The following is a 16358-nucleotide window of genomic DNA, read 5'->3' as shown; positions in this document are numbered from 1 at the left end:
GCCTCGCTTGACACAATTCCCTGGACTGAATAAAAAGAAATATATTTGAGCTCATAATATAATAGGAGCCAATAGGTTACCTTAAAATAGTCTGTAATATGAAATATATTATTCACTATGGAATCTACTATTAAGTGTTATGTGGTAGAATAGCTTTATATGCTACTGTAAATACCCAGATGGAAAAAGGAGGAAAGTAGAGTTCCAGAAGTTATAAGTACTGAGCTAGTGGACTGAGCTAGTAGATCTTGAGGCATGAAATACATTTTCATACTTTAAAAATGATGGAGGGCATATTATTTTAATATGATAGGTGCAAAAAGCAGAAACCAACTTGGCTTCACTGAAGAAAAAAGAAGAAATTTGTTTTTGTCATGGAGCCCAAAGATAAAATGCAACCAGGTTATAGGAAGGAATTAGGACTAAGAATTAGGCCAGCGCCTAATTAGGAATATGCTAGAAATCAGGAAAAAATATATTCAGGGGAAGGAGACCATACTTGCTCATTCATTTTTTTTCTTCCTCAACCATATCTTATCTACTGCCCTGCCATGAATTGTTGTATCATGTAAGCATGACATCTTGGGAAGGGTAGTTGAGAACACATCAACCACAAAGGTAACAAAATTGTCATGATAGTAGAACTAGCAGGTTCATCACTACTCTAAACACTTTACCTATACTAACTCATCTATCCCTCACTATGTGCTATGTACCATTATGATGTCCATTTTCTTTTCTTTTTTTTAACATTTATTTATTTATTTGAGGGGAGAGGGAGGGACAGAGGGAGAGGGAGAGAGAGTCCCAAGCAGACTCCGTGCTGAGCCCAGAGCCCGACACAGGGCTCAATCCCATGACCCTGAGATCATAACCTGAGCTGAGATCAAGTCAGTCACTTAACCAGCTGTGCCACCCAGATGCCCCATCATGTCCATTTTCAAATGATTTAACTGAGACCCATGGAGCCATAGGGAGATGCAGTAATAGCCAAAAAGTGCTGAAGGCAGTTTGAAATTTGAACAGCATACAACTGTTGAAAGTAAAAAGAGTTCCTCTTTGATTTAGACTTCATAATTTGTCCTTTTTTATCATTTGTAAATAAGATATAATTTGCATTCAGTAAAATGTATCCTTTTTTGAAAAGCATCTAGTTCTGTAAGTTTGCACAAATATGTACAGTTGAGTAATCAGTACAATCAAGATACAGAACTGCTCCAACACCCAACAACATTACCCCACCTGTAATAGACCTCTCCCCATTGCCCAAGCCCCCACCACCACGGATCTGTTTTCTGTTCCTATCATTTTGCCTATTCCAGAGTCATATACATGGAATCATGGAAAATGTATCCTTTTGAATCTGGCTTCTTAGCATAATTCATCTGAGAGTCATCTATGTTGTAATTTCTTCCATTTTCTTACTGGATAGTATTCCATTGTATGGGTGTACCAGAGTTAATTTTATTGAAGGGCAATTTGGATTTTTCCAGTTTTTAGCTATTTTAAGTAAAGCTGCTACAAGCATACAGGTTCTCTTGTGAACATAAACTTTTGTTGTATTTGGCTAATACCAAGTAGTAGGATCGCTGTGTTATATGGTAAGTGTAAGTTTAACTTTATAGGAAATTGTCAAACTATTTTCCAAAGTAGCTGTATCATTCTGCCTTCTCACCATTGGGTTATCTGAATCCATGCCAGCACTTTGTATAAGGGTGTGTGTGTAATTTTAGCCATTCTAATAGGTGTATAGTGGCATTTAAGAATTTTAATTTGCATTTCCCTAATCATTGAACATTTTTTTGTGCTTATTTGCCATTTGAATTACCTATGCTAATCTTTTGCAAGTTTGTTATGTATTTTGGATATAAGTCCCTCATCAGATATATGATCTATAAATATTTTTTTTCTAGTCTGTGGCTTGTATTTTTCGTCTCTTAATATCTCTTGCAGATCAGAGTTTTTAATTTTGGTGAAATCTAATTTATCAGTTTTTTATTTTCTTGATTGCACTTTTGGCATCATAGCTGACTCAAGTTCACAAAGATGTTCTCCTATATTTACTTCAAGAAGATTATGGTTCCAGGTTTTGTATTTAGGTCTATGACTCAATTTGAGTTAATTTTTGTATGTTATAGGGACTGAAGTTTATTTGGGGGGAATATAGATACCCAGTTATTCCAGCACTATTGTTGTAAAAACTATTTTGTCTCCATTGTATTACTATTTCTGGGTTCTCTGTCTTTTCACCCATACCACGTTGTCTTGATTACTTAAGCCTTTATAAATAATAAGCTTATAATAAGTAATATTAATCCTTCAACTCTGATCTTCTTTTTCAGAATTGTTTTGGTTAGTATACTTCTTTTGCCTTTCTCTATAAATTTTAGAATAAACTTGTTAGTTCTATAAAAAATCCTGTGGTTTTTAAATTTGGATTGCGTTAAATCTATAGTTTAGAGGAAATTGACATCTTACTAATGAGTTTTTCAATCCATGGACATTGTATACCTCTCCACTTATTTATATCTTCTTTGAACTATTTCATCAGGGCTTTGTGGTTTTCAGCATAGAGATCTTACACATTAAAAAACAATTTTATACCTAAGTATTTCATGTTTTGGTGTATTGTATGTGGTTATTATTAATATTTGAATTTCCAACTGTTCATTGCTAATATGTAGAAATAGGATTGATTTTTGTAGATTGATTGTGTGTCTTGCAACCTTGTTAAATTCACTTATTGGTTCTAGTAGCTTTTTGTATATTCTTTGGTTTTTCTACATAGAAAAATCACTCATCCAGAAATAGAGATAATTTCATTTCTTCCTTTCCAGTATGTATTCATTTATTTCTTTTTCTTGCCTTATTTGTAGTGGTAGGACCCCAGTACCATGTTGAATAAGAATGGTAAGAGGACATCTTGGCCTTATTTCCAAATTTAGGGGGAAAACATTCAATCTTTCATCATTATGTATAATGTTACTGTAGGTGTTTTATAGATGCCCTTTATCATATTCAGGAAGTTCCCTTCTATTCCTAGTTTGCTGAGTTTTTATCATGAATTGGTGTTGAAGTTTGTTAAATTCTCTTTCTGCATCTGTTGAGAAAATAAGGATTTTTCTCTTCAGTCTGTTGATATGGTGGATTTCATTGATTCATTTTTGAATTTTGAGCTAGCCTTGCAATCCTATGATAAACAACTCTTGGTTATGATGTATTATCCTTTTTATATATTGTTGGACTCATTTGGCTAGTAGGTTCTTGTGGTTATCAGCCTGGAGTTTAATTTTCTCCTAAGGTCTTTATCTCCTTTTGGGATCCGATAATGCTATTGTTATAAAATGATTTGCTCTGCTGTTTGGTCCTGCTGATGAACGCCAGGGTGATGCTCAACTTTAAGTTGAAAAAGGACATACAGTGCTTTGTGGAGGAGTCGAGGTAGCCCAGCACAGGTGATAACATCCAGGAGTTCTTATGGAGCCTCAGATGCTTTAGAATCTTCATCACCCTGGGGAATGTCTTCACGATGCCCTGTAGGATCAAGCTGTTTGGCTCTTGAGCCCCAGGTGTGGAACTAGGAACACACCTGCCCAGATGCCGAGTCTCCATCCCTCCATACCTGATGACTTCAAGAGTGTTTTTGACTGGGAAACCGCTGACCTTCCCAGAAAGCCCAAGCTCATGATGGGGCAGCGGGGGGTGCAGGAGGGTGGGTGAGCAGGGTGGAGAATGTTTGGCAAGATGCACAAGGTTTCCCAGCCACATTGCTTTTCTTTTCAAAGGTATTTTCACTTTGGTCTCTGAATTGAAATGCTGTCTACTTTTAAGGAGGGCACGTATTACAATTACAATAACACACTTTGGTGTTATATGCAAACAATGAATCATGGAACAATACATCAAAAAAAATGCTGCCTACTTAAGGAGTTTCAGGAAGGCTTAAATAAGGGGCTGTGAACATGTCTAAATCATTTTATTGTATTGGAAGTCAAGCTTTCACTAGAAACCAGTTTCTGGATATTTCTTGGTTTATTTTTAATAGCCATCTTTTGGGTTCAAATTATACAGATTTTTAAAAAAGATTTTACTTATTTTAGAGGGAGGGAGGGAGAGAGAGAGAGAGCTCCGGTGTGTGTGAGCAAGGGGGGGTGGGCAGAGGGAGAAAGAGTACCAAGCAAACTCTGCACTGAGAGCAGAGCGCATCCTCTGGCAATCCCACGACCCTGAGATCACGACCTGAGCCAAAATCAAGAGTCCCTCGCTCAACCACCTCTGCCACCCAGGTGCCCCAAATTATACAGATTTTTAAAAATCATTTTCATCCAGGAATCTGGGCAGAAAGGTTGGCTTTTTAGTTTTGATTCATGCTCTTTATTGGACAGTGTTTATGAATAATGAACAAGTTCATTGTTGCTGGGTCTGACAGCACCCCTGGGACCAGCAAGGGGCCCTGTGTCCAAATCCCCCCTCCACCCTCCAGATGGGCTCTGCTTGGCAACTCAGTGCAGCTGGGGTCATCCCCAGAACTTTAAGGGTGAAAATTCCCATGGAGGAGAGACCCAGAACAGTCAGCAGGGGCAGACGAGAGTGCTATGACAAATTTCACCTTGTCTTGAGGCCCTCTGTTAAATAAAGTAATTTCGGGAGCTATTAATGTATAATTGCTAGAATGATGGTGATATTGTGACTAACTTCTGAAAGCTGGGGTTTCTGGGTCTGCTTTTCAAGAGGGTGATTTCAAGGTTGAAAAACAATGAGCCTCATTCTAGGAAATACGGCACTTTGCACAGAAGTTTCTTTGAAAGGGAGTCCTGGTGTCATTGCCAAAATGAAATACAGGTGATCACTGCCTGGAACCATCAACAACCCCCGCCCCGCACCGAGCTGCGTGTTTGTTGTGGTTTTTGAAATCCTGACTTGCGGGTAAACCTGGTGAGAAGGAAAAGTAAGTACAGAGGCTTTTAGAACTAAGTAACCCTGAACGTAAAGCTGATTTCCCAAAAGAGAAATAGACAAGTACATAAATAGATAAATATGAGGAAGAGTCCCTCCTATGTTATGGAAAAGATTTTATAGTACCATCTTTTCATTAAATGTTTGGTGGGATTCTCCAGGCCAGTGAAAATATCTAGGCCTGGAGTTTTCTTTGTTAGAAAGCTTTTAACCACAAAATCCATTTCCTTAATAGATATGGGCATACTCATGTTTTCTATTTTTTTTCTTAAGTGTGTTTTGGCAGTTTGCATCCTTCAAGGAACTTTTCCATTTCGTTTACAGTCTTGAATTTATGACACAAGAGCTGTTTGTGATAGTCTCTTATTTTCCTTAGGGAGTCTGCAGTGATGTTCCCCATTTCATCTCTAATATATGACTTATTGGTACCATTTTTTCTTCTTTATTAGTCTGAAAAGTTCATCAATTTTATAGACCCTTTCAAAGAAGTATCTTTTGATTTCACTGATTGTGAATATTGTTTTCCTGTCCTTTATTTCATTGACCTTTACTCTCATTGTTCTACTTACTTTTGGTTTAATTTACTGCTTTTTTCCTAGTTCCTTAAATTGGGAACCTTTAGATTAGGGGTCAGCAAACTACACTTTTGGCCTGCAGCCTGTTTTTGTAAACAAAGTTTGATTGGAACACAGCCATGTTCATTAATTTCTGTGTTTCCTGTAGCTGTTTTTGTACTCTGATGGCAGAGTTAAAAGTGTTGTGACAGAGACCATACGGCCCATAAAGCCCAAAGTATTTACTACTTGACTCTGTGTAAGGCCGTTACTCTCTTTCAACCCTGGCTTCAGATAGGTTATTTATTTCTTTTATCCACTATAAATATTTTACTGCTATATATTTCTCTCTAGCACTGCTTTATCTGCATCTCATAAATTTTGATTTGGTTGTGTTTTCATTTTCTTTCAATTCAAAATATATTCTAATTCGCCATGCTACTTTCTCTTTGACCTGTGGTTATTTAGATGTTGTAAGATGTCCAGATACTTGGGGGTTTTCCAGATATCTTTGTTATCGATTTTTTTCTAGATTAATTCTGTGTTCTGAGAACCTATTTCATATGATAATTTGTTAAGATATTTCCTATGGCCTATTTGGTGAATCTTCCATGTGCACCTGAAGAAAGTATTTATTCTGCTCTTCTCACCTGGAGCGTTCTATAAATGTTGGTTAGCTCAGTTGGTTGATAGTGTTCAGCTTTTCATGATTTTTACTGATTTTTGTCAATTATTGACAGGAGAGTTGAAATATCCCACTATAGTTGTGGATTTTTAAATTTCTCTTTTCAGTTTTATCAGCCTTTGACTTTTGTATTTTGGACCTCTTGTTAAGCACATACACGTTTAGAGTTGTCACACCTTTTTAGTGAATCGATCCCTTTATCATATGCACTGGCCCCTCTTTATTCCTGATACTACCTTCATCTGAAATCTTTGTCAGAGATTGATATAGCCCACTACAGCTGTCTGTGAATTAGTGTTTGCGTGACGTGTGTTTTCTCACCCTCTTGCCTTGTTTTCCCAAAACAACCTTTGGAGCACATTAGTCCACAGAGTGGAAGCACACAAATGAATTTTGAAATAAAACCGATGCATCAGTAAATAAGATCTGACACAAAAGTACTGATGCCTCCCACTGAGAATATAATCAGATGGAGGAAGGCAGAACTTTAAATCCAAGAGTAGAGGAGGGATGCTGTAGGGAGGGGAGGACCCTGGGACCGAATTATCAAGGCAGACTCAGCTGATGTCTTTAACTTCCAGATGCCGCTGGCACTAACTGATAAGGTTTGAGACAAGCATGGCCAGGGGCCACAAAGAGCAACGGGAGGTATCTGCGCTGTCAGCAATGGGGAAGAAGTTCACAGTGCTGTAAAGATTGTGGACACTCAACTCTGTAACAACGAGGGGGGAGGTGTGAGGTCACAAGAGCTGTAAGGGGGCTCTGTGTTCTTTGATGTCGGGCACTAATCACACGGCAGCAAGATCCGATGAAAAATGACTCCGTCACTGGTTTCATGGAGGAGCTATAGCTGTAGGAGGGACTCCATGGAGAACAACGAGCTGGTCTGAGCCAAAATAAACATCCAAGCACTGGAGTACTATGGTGCTCTTTTTCAGCCTGGGATACCATCGCCTTGGTCGCTTATCTAATGGGCAAGTCTTCTTCACCCAAAGCACCTAGGGTCTTCATAGCCAGACATCCCTGTTTCCTACAACTCTTCAGGTAGTTCTGTTAGAACTTCTGAGTTCTTGCACAGCACCTGAAGCAGGTGTAAGGGCACATCCACTACCTGACAAGGTTTGTTTGGAGCTTTGCCATTGAATTCTTCCTCTCCCAGCTCTTGAACTCTTCCAACGACCAGCTAGCCCTGTTTTGCACAGCTTCTTGGCTGCTTCCTATACATCCTTCACTCTATTAGCCACATTGCAGGTGGGATTCATATTTCCTGTGTGTTCAGGATGAGCAGGCTTAGTATTACCACCAAACAGCAGTGTGTGCTGGCTAATACACAAGTGGAAAGAGATGCAATTGATACAAAACCAATCCAGAAAATAATTGGATGTTACTGTTAATAAAGAATTAAATCCATGCTTTTCCTTATATTCGATCACTCCATGTACCATCATAGGAACCACACCATTTCTGACTTCAGTCAGAACTTGCAGAGAGTTATCCAAGACCTGTGGATCCTCAGGGCTCTTCATATTTTAAAAGTCAAAGATAGTTATGCACATACCAACTTTGAACCCATCCCACTGAAGGCCAGTTAAGTCATATATCAGAAGATTGACTTCTTTTCTTGGGTTAGCCATCACATGGGAAGCTCCTTTTATAGAAACCTATATGATGTTTTCTCACACCATTATCTTTCCCAAAGTCCAGGAATTGCTTGATGGAAAATAGTGACAGCAAAAAACACAGATAGCACTTGATCTACCCAGGTACCAGCTGCTTTGGAACCACTGGAAGAGGCATATCCTCCCTGGATTGGTGCACAGACTCAACTAGATGCCTGGGTATACATGAAGGCCTGTGCAGCCAAGGCATTTGGGTCAGGCATGTTTTTCATGAGTGTGCCCTGATTTCAGCCTCAGCCTTGGCCCATGTCGTAAGAGCTCCCAGGCTGAGTTCACCACGCATGGCTTCTCCAGGCGCCACCCATTCTTTTACTTTTAACCCACCAATGCCTTTCTAAATATTTAAGGTGGGTTTCTTTTAGATAGCATATAGTTCAATCTTGATTTTTACATCTAATATGGAAATCTTTTAATTGGTATTTTTAGACCACTTACATTTAATGTGATTGTTGATATGGTTGCATTGAAACCTGTCATCAGGCTATTTTCTATTCCATCTCTTTCACTATCTTTCTTTCTCTTAATATTAATTATGTTTTATTCCATTTTATCTCTACTATTGGCTTATTAATTATACCTTAAATTTTTTTTTAGCGTTGGCCCTATGAGTTACATTATATATTTTAATTAATCATGGTCTACTTTAAAATAGTAGTATACCATTGCACATGAAGTGTCATCACTTGCTTTTTAAGCCACAACAGGTCTTGGAGAAAAATTATGATCTAAAATATTATCCAGGGGTGCCTGGGTGGCTCAGGTGGTTAAGTGTCCAACTCTTGATCTCAGCTTAGGTCTTGATCTCAGGGTCATGAGTTCAAGCCCCACATTGGGCTCCACACTGGGCATGGAGGCTACCTACAAAAATAAATACATAAATAAATTAATTAAATATTATCTGGATTTATGCTGTGGTAGTAAGATCACTTCATAATTCTTATATTTATTTTACCATCAAAATGTCTGTAGGAAAAAAACATGGGAAACTTAAATATAAATGCAGTCAAATTGATTGGGAAATGAACAGTAATGTTGTTGGTCGTGTTTATATAGCCTTAAATTTCACCAACTTGGCATACAAAAAAATGGCTGATTTGCCTTTTGTTTTCAGATATTGCAGCTGTAGAAGAATGGTTAGTAAGGATCACTTTACAACATGGATTAAATATTTATACTACTGAAGGAACACTATTGGATAATGTTCGAGGTAAATGCCAACAGATAAAAGTAAAATGGAATCCATAATATTCTTTCAACAAACATTGTAATCTACTATATGCCAGACTCTGTGCTAAGTCCTAAAGAGAGAGAGAGTGAGATGAACATTATCGTCCAGGAATGACAAAGAATTAAATACACGTGGTTAATTGTTAATGGAGATCTGCAAAGAGTGCTACAGAAATATGAAAATATATCTTTTTCTATACCCATATTGGGGTCATGATAAACAATGGCTTTATAAAGTTAGTTTTTGCATCTTCTAGAAACATGTTATAAAAGATACTCTTCATCGCATTACAGTCTTCTTTATGATGACCATCAGCAAAAATTCTTGCTCATTCTTTATTAGAACATTTACATTTTTTCCATGAAAAATTGGTTGTTTTAAGGTTATGAACACTGAGTGATATAATTGTCTAGGCTTCTCTTTTCCAATTGTCTGATTTATAGTCTGATTTTTGGATCATCTGTAGCAATATAATATAAAATTTTTTAAAAGTCCTCATTCCCAGACCTTGTATTTATCTTTACTTTCCTCACCTTCCTTTTTTTAAAAAAAAGTTTTTATTTAAATTCCAGTTAGTTAACATATGATGTAATATAAGTTTCAGGTCCTTTTTACTTTTATTCTTTTACTCCCACTTTGATTTGGTGCTATGTAGAATGCAGAGTAAAAATAAAAAATATTACATTTTATGGAAAGAATTTCCTGGGTAGCTTTAAGAAGAGTAATAATGTCTCCACCCAACCATGTGCCAATTAAAATCAGACCTCTACAAGCGGAGCTGGGCATCTGTAATTAAAAAGGAAAAAAAATCCCCACAGGTGATTCTGATGTGCAGGGGATTAACTGCCCTAGAGAAAAGGTTGCACGTGTGCCAGGAGACAACTGACAATCTATTTAATGCAGTATTATTTGTAATAGGAGAAATGAAAAATAACATAAATGTCCATCAGTAGGGGAAAAGACAAATACCTGTAGTGTATCTGTTAAAACGAAGGAAATAGACCCACATATATTATCAGGAACAGAAATCAAAGCATTGAAAGAAAAATCAAGTTTCAGAATACAATAGGAGAACATTTTCTTAAAATTCAGAAAACACATAAAGCAATGCTATATACTGTTCATGGGTACATATATATTGTAGTAAAAATAGAAAAATGTGGATTAGAAATAGATGCAGCAATTTCATGATAATGGTTGCATTTGGGGAGGATTTGGGAATGGGGCCATGAAGGGGACAGAGATAATTTCAGTCATATCTATATTGTTTTATTTCTTTAACCAAAATTAAAATATCTGCAACAAAAATGACAAAATATTGTGCTTTCTTGTTTTGTCATAGTGTCCAAATTTTTAAAAAAATAGTCATTTATTCAATAGCAATTGCAAGCTTTTTGAGACTGATATTTTGAAGTTCTGTGCTAGCTACGTTTAAGGACTAAAATAACAATTTATAATTATTTCAGTTTTTTTAAAAAAAATTTGAAGTGTGAGTCATTTACACATTGAAATGTACCCAGAATATTATATACTGCATCAGAATTTTAGTGTACACTTATTTAGAATGAATGGAGGTGCTGTGGTAGCAAAGAGCTTCTCAAGTTAGTTGTTGTTAAAGGTTCCAGATGCAGAAATGAGATTCATCTGTTTGAGCAACTGCAAGGAGGCCAGTGATGTGGAAGCATAGTAAATGACAGAGTGGCTTGGAATCAGTGTGGAGAAGCTGGCAGGGAGCATGGCAAGAAGTGCGGGGTTTATTTTAATTATAATGAAAAGCTGTTCTAGTGTTTTAAGCAGGAGAGGCAAATTCAGATTTATGCTTCCTAAATGGATCATTTCGGACGCTGTGCAGAGAATGGACCCTTGGAGAAGGATGGCAAGAATGGGGGGGAGGGGAGATTGGTTAGCAGTTGTTGCCCTGGTCCACTCGGGAGGTGGTCCAGAGGATGTGGGCTGGGGGATTAGTGGTGGAGATGGTGAGGAGTAAGAGTCTTCAGAATACGTTTTGGAAGTAGAGCTGGTAGGGCTTCCTGGCGGACTGGGGGTGAAGGAGACAGAGGTATCAGGATGAATCCTAGATTTCTTACTGAGCAATCAAGTGGATGATGGTCTCATTTCCTGAAATGCTGAAGACATTGGGGAGAAAGCATTGAGAAGTGGCAATTAAGGGTTAAAGTTAGGGTTATAGTAGGAACTCTTTATTCACTACTAACTCAAAAGAGATGTTTAAAAATATCACCCTACTTCCTAATCTCCAATCCATGCCCTAGACCACTCCACTACAACGTTTCCTAATCACAGGCACTCGTCCCCTTTCATATGGGTCACTTTTCTGTCTCCTTCTTGGCTTCTCAGTAATAGTCCAGACTTTTAATCACTCCCTCATTCTAAAGCATTTAAAATACAGTATCTGACTTGAAGGAGCTTGTACATAATTAAAAAGGTGTTTTCAATTCAATGCGATCATACCCTGGATACAAGGTCCAATCTCCCTGTCCTCTAAGATCTGGTTATTAATTGCCTGCATAGACATGCTACACCCTGGGGAGTCAGCTGCCATACCCCAAATTTCTTTGAATTTCAGAGTGAATTAGTTTGGTTATAAATTGTATCTCTTTCTGTTCTAAGTTACACTGTGTCAACCCAGATGGAAACTTAGCTCCATTTCTTGCTTTCCACAAAGTGAAAAATATATTACATCAAGTTTTAGGGTTTTGTAGCAGATTTGGGGGAGATGGTGAAGATTTACATTGTAGAAATATAAATAGCTAAAGAACTGATTATTATATATTTCTTTTTAAAAGTCCTTTGACTATTTTTGAAATTCAGACAGCAGTATTTTGTCAAATTGCCCTGGCTTGCTTTTTGTACTCCCTTTCCTCATTTTTTTCAGAAGAAAAAAAATCCTCCCATTTTCTTATCATTAAAATTTAACTTCATCCAGCTCCAACCCTTTGCACGCATATCCAAGAATAGATTGCCGAGTTTAAGGGTAGAATATGTCCCCCTCTGATTGATTTTTCCCTCACGGAATTGGGAGGAAAAGTGAATGTGTGGCGTGGGCTTTTGAAGCAAGCAGAAGTTCTCTGAATTATAAATATCCTGTGATCCCACAATTCCATTTCTAGGGATAGGTCCTGTGACCGCTTGTACTTTCCAAAGATGGTCAAAGTAGCGTCTCCCTTCCCACATGCTTTTCTGCAGTAGTGACCATACCGAGCCCCCATCAAGGGCAGTTAGACCTCATTCCTTCTACTCTGGAAAATAAGAATCAACCTATTTCTTAACTGTTGAGGGGTGAGGTAATATACCCATTTGGGGGGATAATGGCATAGGCCCTTTATATAATACTTTTAAAACCCTTAAAGGAGGGCGCTTGTTGTGATGAGCACTGGGTGTTGTATGGAAGTGTTAAGTCACTAAATTCTACACCTGAAACTAAGATTACACTGTAGGTTAAACTAACTGGAATATAAATAAAAACTTGGGAAAACAAAACAAAAAACTCTGAAAGGAAAGCAACAACGTTCCCTTTTCAAGACTGCTGCCACAATTGAAACACCTAAATTTGATTTCTACAGAACCTATTCTTCAGTGGGATCTTGGGACTATAATGACAAAAAATGATATCACCCAAGTCTATCCACATGTGGTGGATCTCAAAGTGGCAAAGTGTCCATGCGCTAATGATGTAGCATTACTTGGCTTCATTTTGAATGCAACATATAATGGTAAGTTCACGGGCTTTACTGAAAGCTGCAGGTGGAGTTTTGTATTTTGTAACAGTGAGTTTTCACTGGCAGAGCAAGTTAGATGCATAAACATAAGGGAGTGAAACCGTTTCCTAAAAATACCTGTGACTTTACTCTTTGTCACTTCCCCTTGTCTACCTGCAGGTGCGACTTTTGGCCATGTTCATAGTGACTGTAGTGTCTCTCCTAATTTCACGTATCCCCTGCCACCTCTTAATATGCTATTTCCTCTCCAAGATTATTCACTGCATTTCTAATCCATCTGCTGTTCCTGCCATGTGTAAATAAGTATCATGTTCTAAGGCACCATGACATTATTTTATTTATTATGTATGTGTTTTTAGATTACTACCATAGTATTTAATAGCATCTTTACGCATTTCAACTACTAATGTATTATTGTAGTTGCTTTTCCTAGGTCATTGGTGACCTTCAAGTCCCTAACCCAATGAATGAAAAGGAAAATAAAAGAACTAAAAGATAAGAAACAAAATTTCATTACTCACAGATAATATGTGCATCCAAAAATCTGAAAGAACCAGTAGCCAAGCTATCAGAAAAAATATGGAGTGCTATAAAATTGAGGAATGAAATAACATCTAAAAACCACTCCACCAAAGACTAAAGATTATAATTTTTAAAGATCCTACTCAGAAAGTAACAAACCCCAAAAGGTACCTAGGAATAAACAAAGAAACAAAAGAGTTGTAAGGCCTGTTGGACAGAAATTATAAAACTTGAACGAAAGTCATAAAAATACTAAAATAAATAAGATATTTATGTGCATGAACGGGAACTTCTACTATTGTGAAGATGTTAATTCTCTCCAGATTTATCAGTCAGTTCAATACAATTCCAAGAAAAACTACAGCAGTATTTTTTAGTGTGTCTGGAAATTGACAAGCCAATCCCCAAATTCATATGGGAGACTGAAACAATGCGAATAGCATAATTTTAAAGAAGAACAAAAACTTGCCCTCCCATGACTTATAAAATAACAGATTCAGGGGCGCCTGGGTGGCTCAGTCGTTAAGCGTCTGCCTTCAGCTCAGGTCATGGTCCCAGGGTCCTGGGATCAAGCCCCGCATCGGGCTCCCTGCTCAGCGGGAAGCCTGCTTCTCCCTCTCCCACTCCCCCTGCTTGTGTTCCCTGTCTGTCTGTCAAATAAATAAAATCTTAAAAAAAAAAAAAAATAAAATAAAATAACAGATTCAGACAGTGTGCTTTGGTATAGGCGTAAACAAATGGCCTTGCCCCAAATGTCTTTGAATTCCTAATGGCTCAGTTGTTTTGTGTTCTCTAGTTTTGAGAGCCTGCTTTTGCTGAACTGGTTTAGTTGGAAATTGTGTCTCGTCCCCCTCTGTGTCAGCCAGATGGAAACTCAGCTCCTTTTCTAACTTTGTTTCGTGGATGCCAGGCTAGGACCCCCTCCTTCTCTCTCTCCAAACCTGCCTGCCTGCCCTGAGCCACAGGAGAGGAGACTTCCTCAACGCTCTTGGTCCAACCTGCCACGCAGTGGAGAGTCACGGGAGAGAAGGGGCAGCCTCCACTCCTTGGGATCTCACTCAACCTCTTGAGAAAAGAAATAGCTTTAGCAACTCCGCCCGCCCCACTGCCCAGCTGCCTTCCACTCTACTGAAGCAAAAAAGCAGTTCCCATAGGATCGAGCTGCCACTGTCTAAACTTGCAGTTCCTTTGTGAGGCCCTTGTCTGTCCCCACCCCACCCACCCACCTCCCCCATCCCACGCACCCAGCCCCTGGCCCCCATACCACATGAGGTTAATGGTGGGAACAGGTCTCCGGGAGCCCCTGGGTTCCAGTCTGGACTTGCTACCCACCTACCTCCTCCGTGACGCTCCCAGCACATCTGCCCTGCCTCTCATCCCAGTTTTGTCTGTCACTCTCAGAAACCTAAGCTTCCTGGGTCACTTATGGTTCGTATCCCACACACTGTTCTGGACTTCCTTGAGTTTGACCCAAGCTTTTGTCCATCCACCCAGATCCAGTCATTGGCATTTGTGGTCTGTCAGCAGCAATATCCCCTATACTGCTCATCTTTTCTCTGAATGGCCCCCCCTTCCCTTTGCTGCCCTAGAGAGTCAGCTGGCTGGTCCCAGTAACATCCTTTTTCACGCGCCTCTGCATGTCTCCCGCCCAGGGGCGGGGTCATCGTCCTTGCTCCTTGGGGCTACTTCTCAGTATCTACTCTGTCTTCCCTGCAAAACGCCCAGCTGCTTGAACTCAGACTACCTCCCTGTAACTCCTGGCTGCTAGCGTATGCTGACCTCCCTGGTACTCACACTCCCTCATGGATCACTTCAGCCTCTGGACCCCTGCCTTTATCTCCACGCTATTTTTGTCACTATTTTCAGTGACTTCACCATCCCATGCAATACTCAGCTTCGAGGCCTCCTCTTCTCCAGTGATCTTCCCCCATCTTCTATGGCCACATTCTGGACCTCACCGTCTCCAATAATATTATCTGCAGAATCTCTGCCATGAGCATCTCACACCGTCCACGACCTCCCCATTCAGTCAGTCTCTCCTAGTGCTCTTACTCCAGCACTGCTTTGATTTCACTGAGACTTTCTCCACTTCTCAACACCCTTAATTTTCTCTCTACCCCCCATATAGGTTGCATAGCCCACCCTTACCGATACTTCGGTAACTCCCCTGTTCTACTCTATCTTGCATCCTCGTGCAGACCCAACTCTGGGTAAAACCACCTCTACTCCTGCACTGGAAGGGCCAAATGTTGCCAGAGAAAACACTGCACACCAGTCTCACTTTCACATCCCACTGACTGGTCTCACTGTCAATTCATAATCACACATCTCAAGTGGGCACTCATCACCACCCAGAAATCCTGTCTCTTTTTGCTGGTAAGTTTGTTTTCCAACTGCAAAATGACCTTATCTCAGACCTCTTCCCACTCCTCCAACCCTCTGCATTGCCTTCTTCCCCTTTCCGCTCTCAGCTATGACTTTATCTCATAGTTCATGTAGAGAACCATGATGGATCACAAGGAACTCCTTCATTGTTACACCTGCAAACCTGCCAGTCTACTTGCATTCATACTTGCACACTTTGCCTTCTCGCCTGTTGCATCATGAGAAGTGTCTGCATCTGTCAGAGCCACCCCCAATCCTTGTTCTTCTGGATCCTCCCTGCAACCATCCAAGGCACCTCGTGCCTGCATCTCTGCTGTAAATGTCACCTTTCCTTCTGCATCACCTGCTCTCCCTCCTCACTGGATTGGGTTCATTAGCATACAAACAAACCCTAATATCTCCCATCCTAAGCATTTCTCTGTTCTCCTTCAAAGCAAAATTTACACAAAGAACTTTTTGTAGATGGTACTACATTTTCCACCTTCCCACTCTGTCTTCATTCCACTACAGACCAGTGTTTGGTTCTTGTCGCTCTTCTGAAACGTTTCTTCCCAAGATCACCCATGATCTCCATATGGTCAGTTCCAGCAGCCAATTCTTTTTTTTTTTTTT

The 16358-nt window shown here is 39.3% G+C and overlaps 1 protein-coding gene and 1 pseudogene across 1 annotated transcript in view; one reads left to right on the top strand and one right to left on the bottom strand.

Moving 5' to 3' along the window:
* Positions 1–16358, top strand: part of CATSPERB (cation channel sperm associated auxiliary subunit beta) — a 95686-nt gene that overhangs the window by 10014 nt on the left and 69314 nt on the right. Inside the window, exons 5-6 of the mRNA XM_032404640.1 lie at positions 8986–9081; positions 12684–12833. Coding sequence (XP_032260531.1) covers positions 8986–9081; positions 12684–12833 — 246 coding nt within the window. The remainder of the gene's footprint in view (positions 1–8985; positions 9082–12683; positions 12834–16358) is intronic.
* LOC116632569 lies at positions 7159–8351 on the bottom strand (annotated as a pseudogene).

Source organism: Phoca vitulina, unplaced genomic scaffold, assembly GCF_004348235.1.
Source record: "Phoca vitulina isolate PV1807 unplaced genomic scaffold, GSC_HSeal_1.0 scaffold7, whole genome shotgun sequence".
Lineage (NCBI taxonomy): Eukaryota > Metazoa > Chordata > Mammalia > Carnivora > Phocidae > Phoca > Phoca vitulina.
The sequence above is the reverse complement of the archived record's forward strand: the minus strand, read 5'-3'. Positions and strand labels throughout refer to the sequence as shown.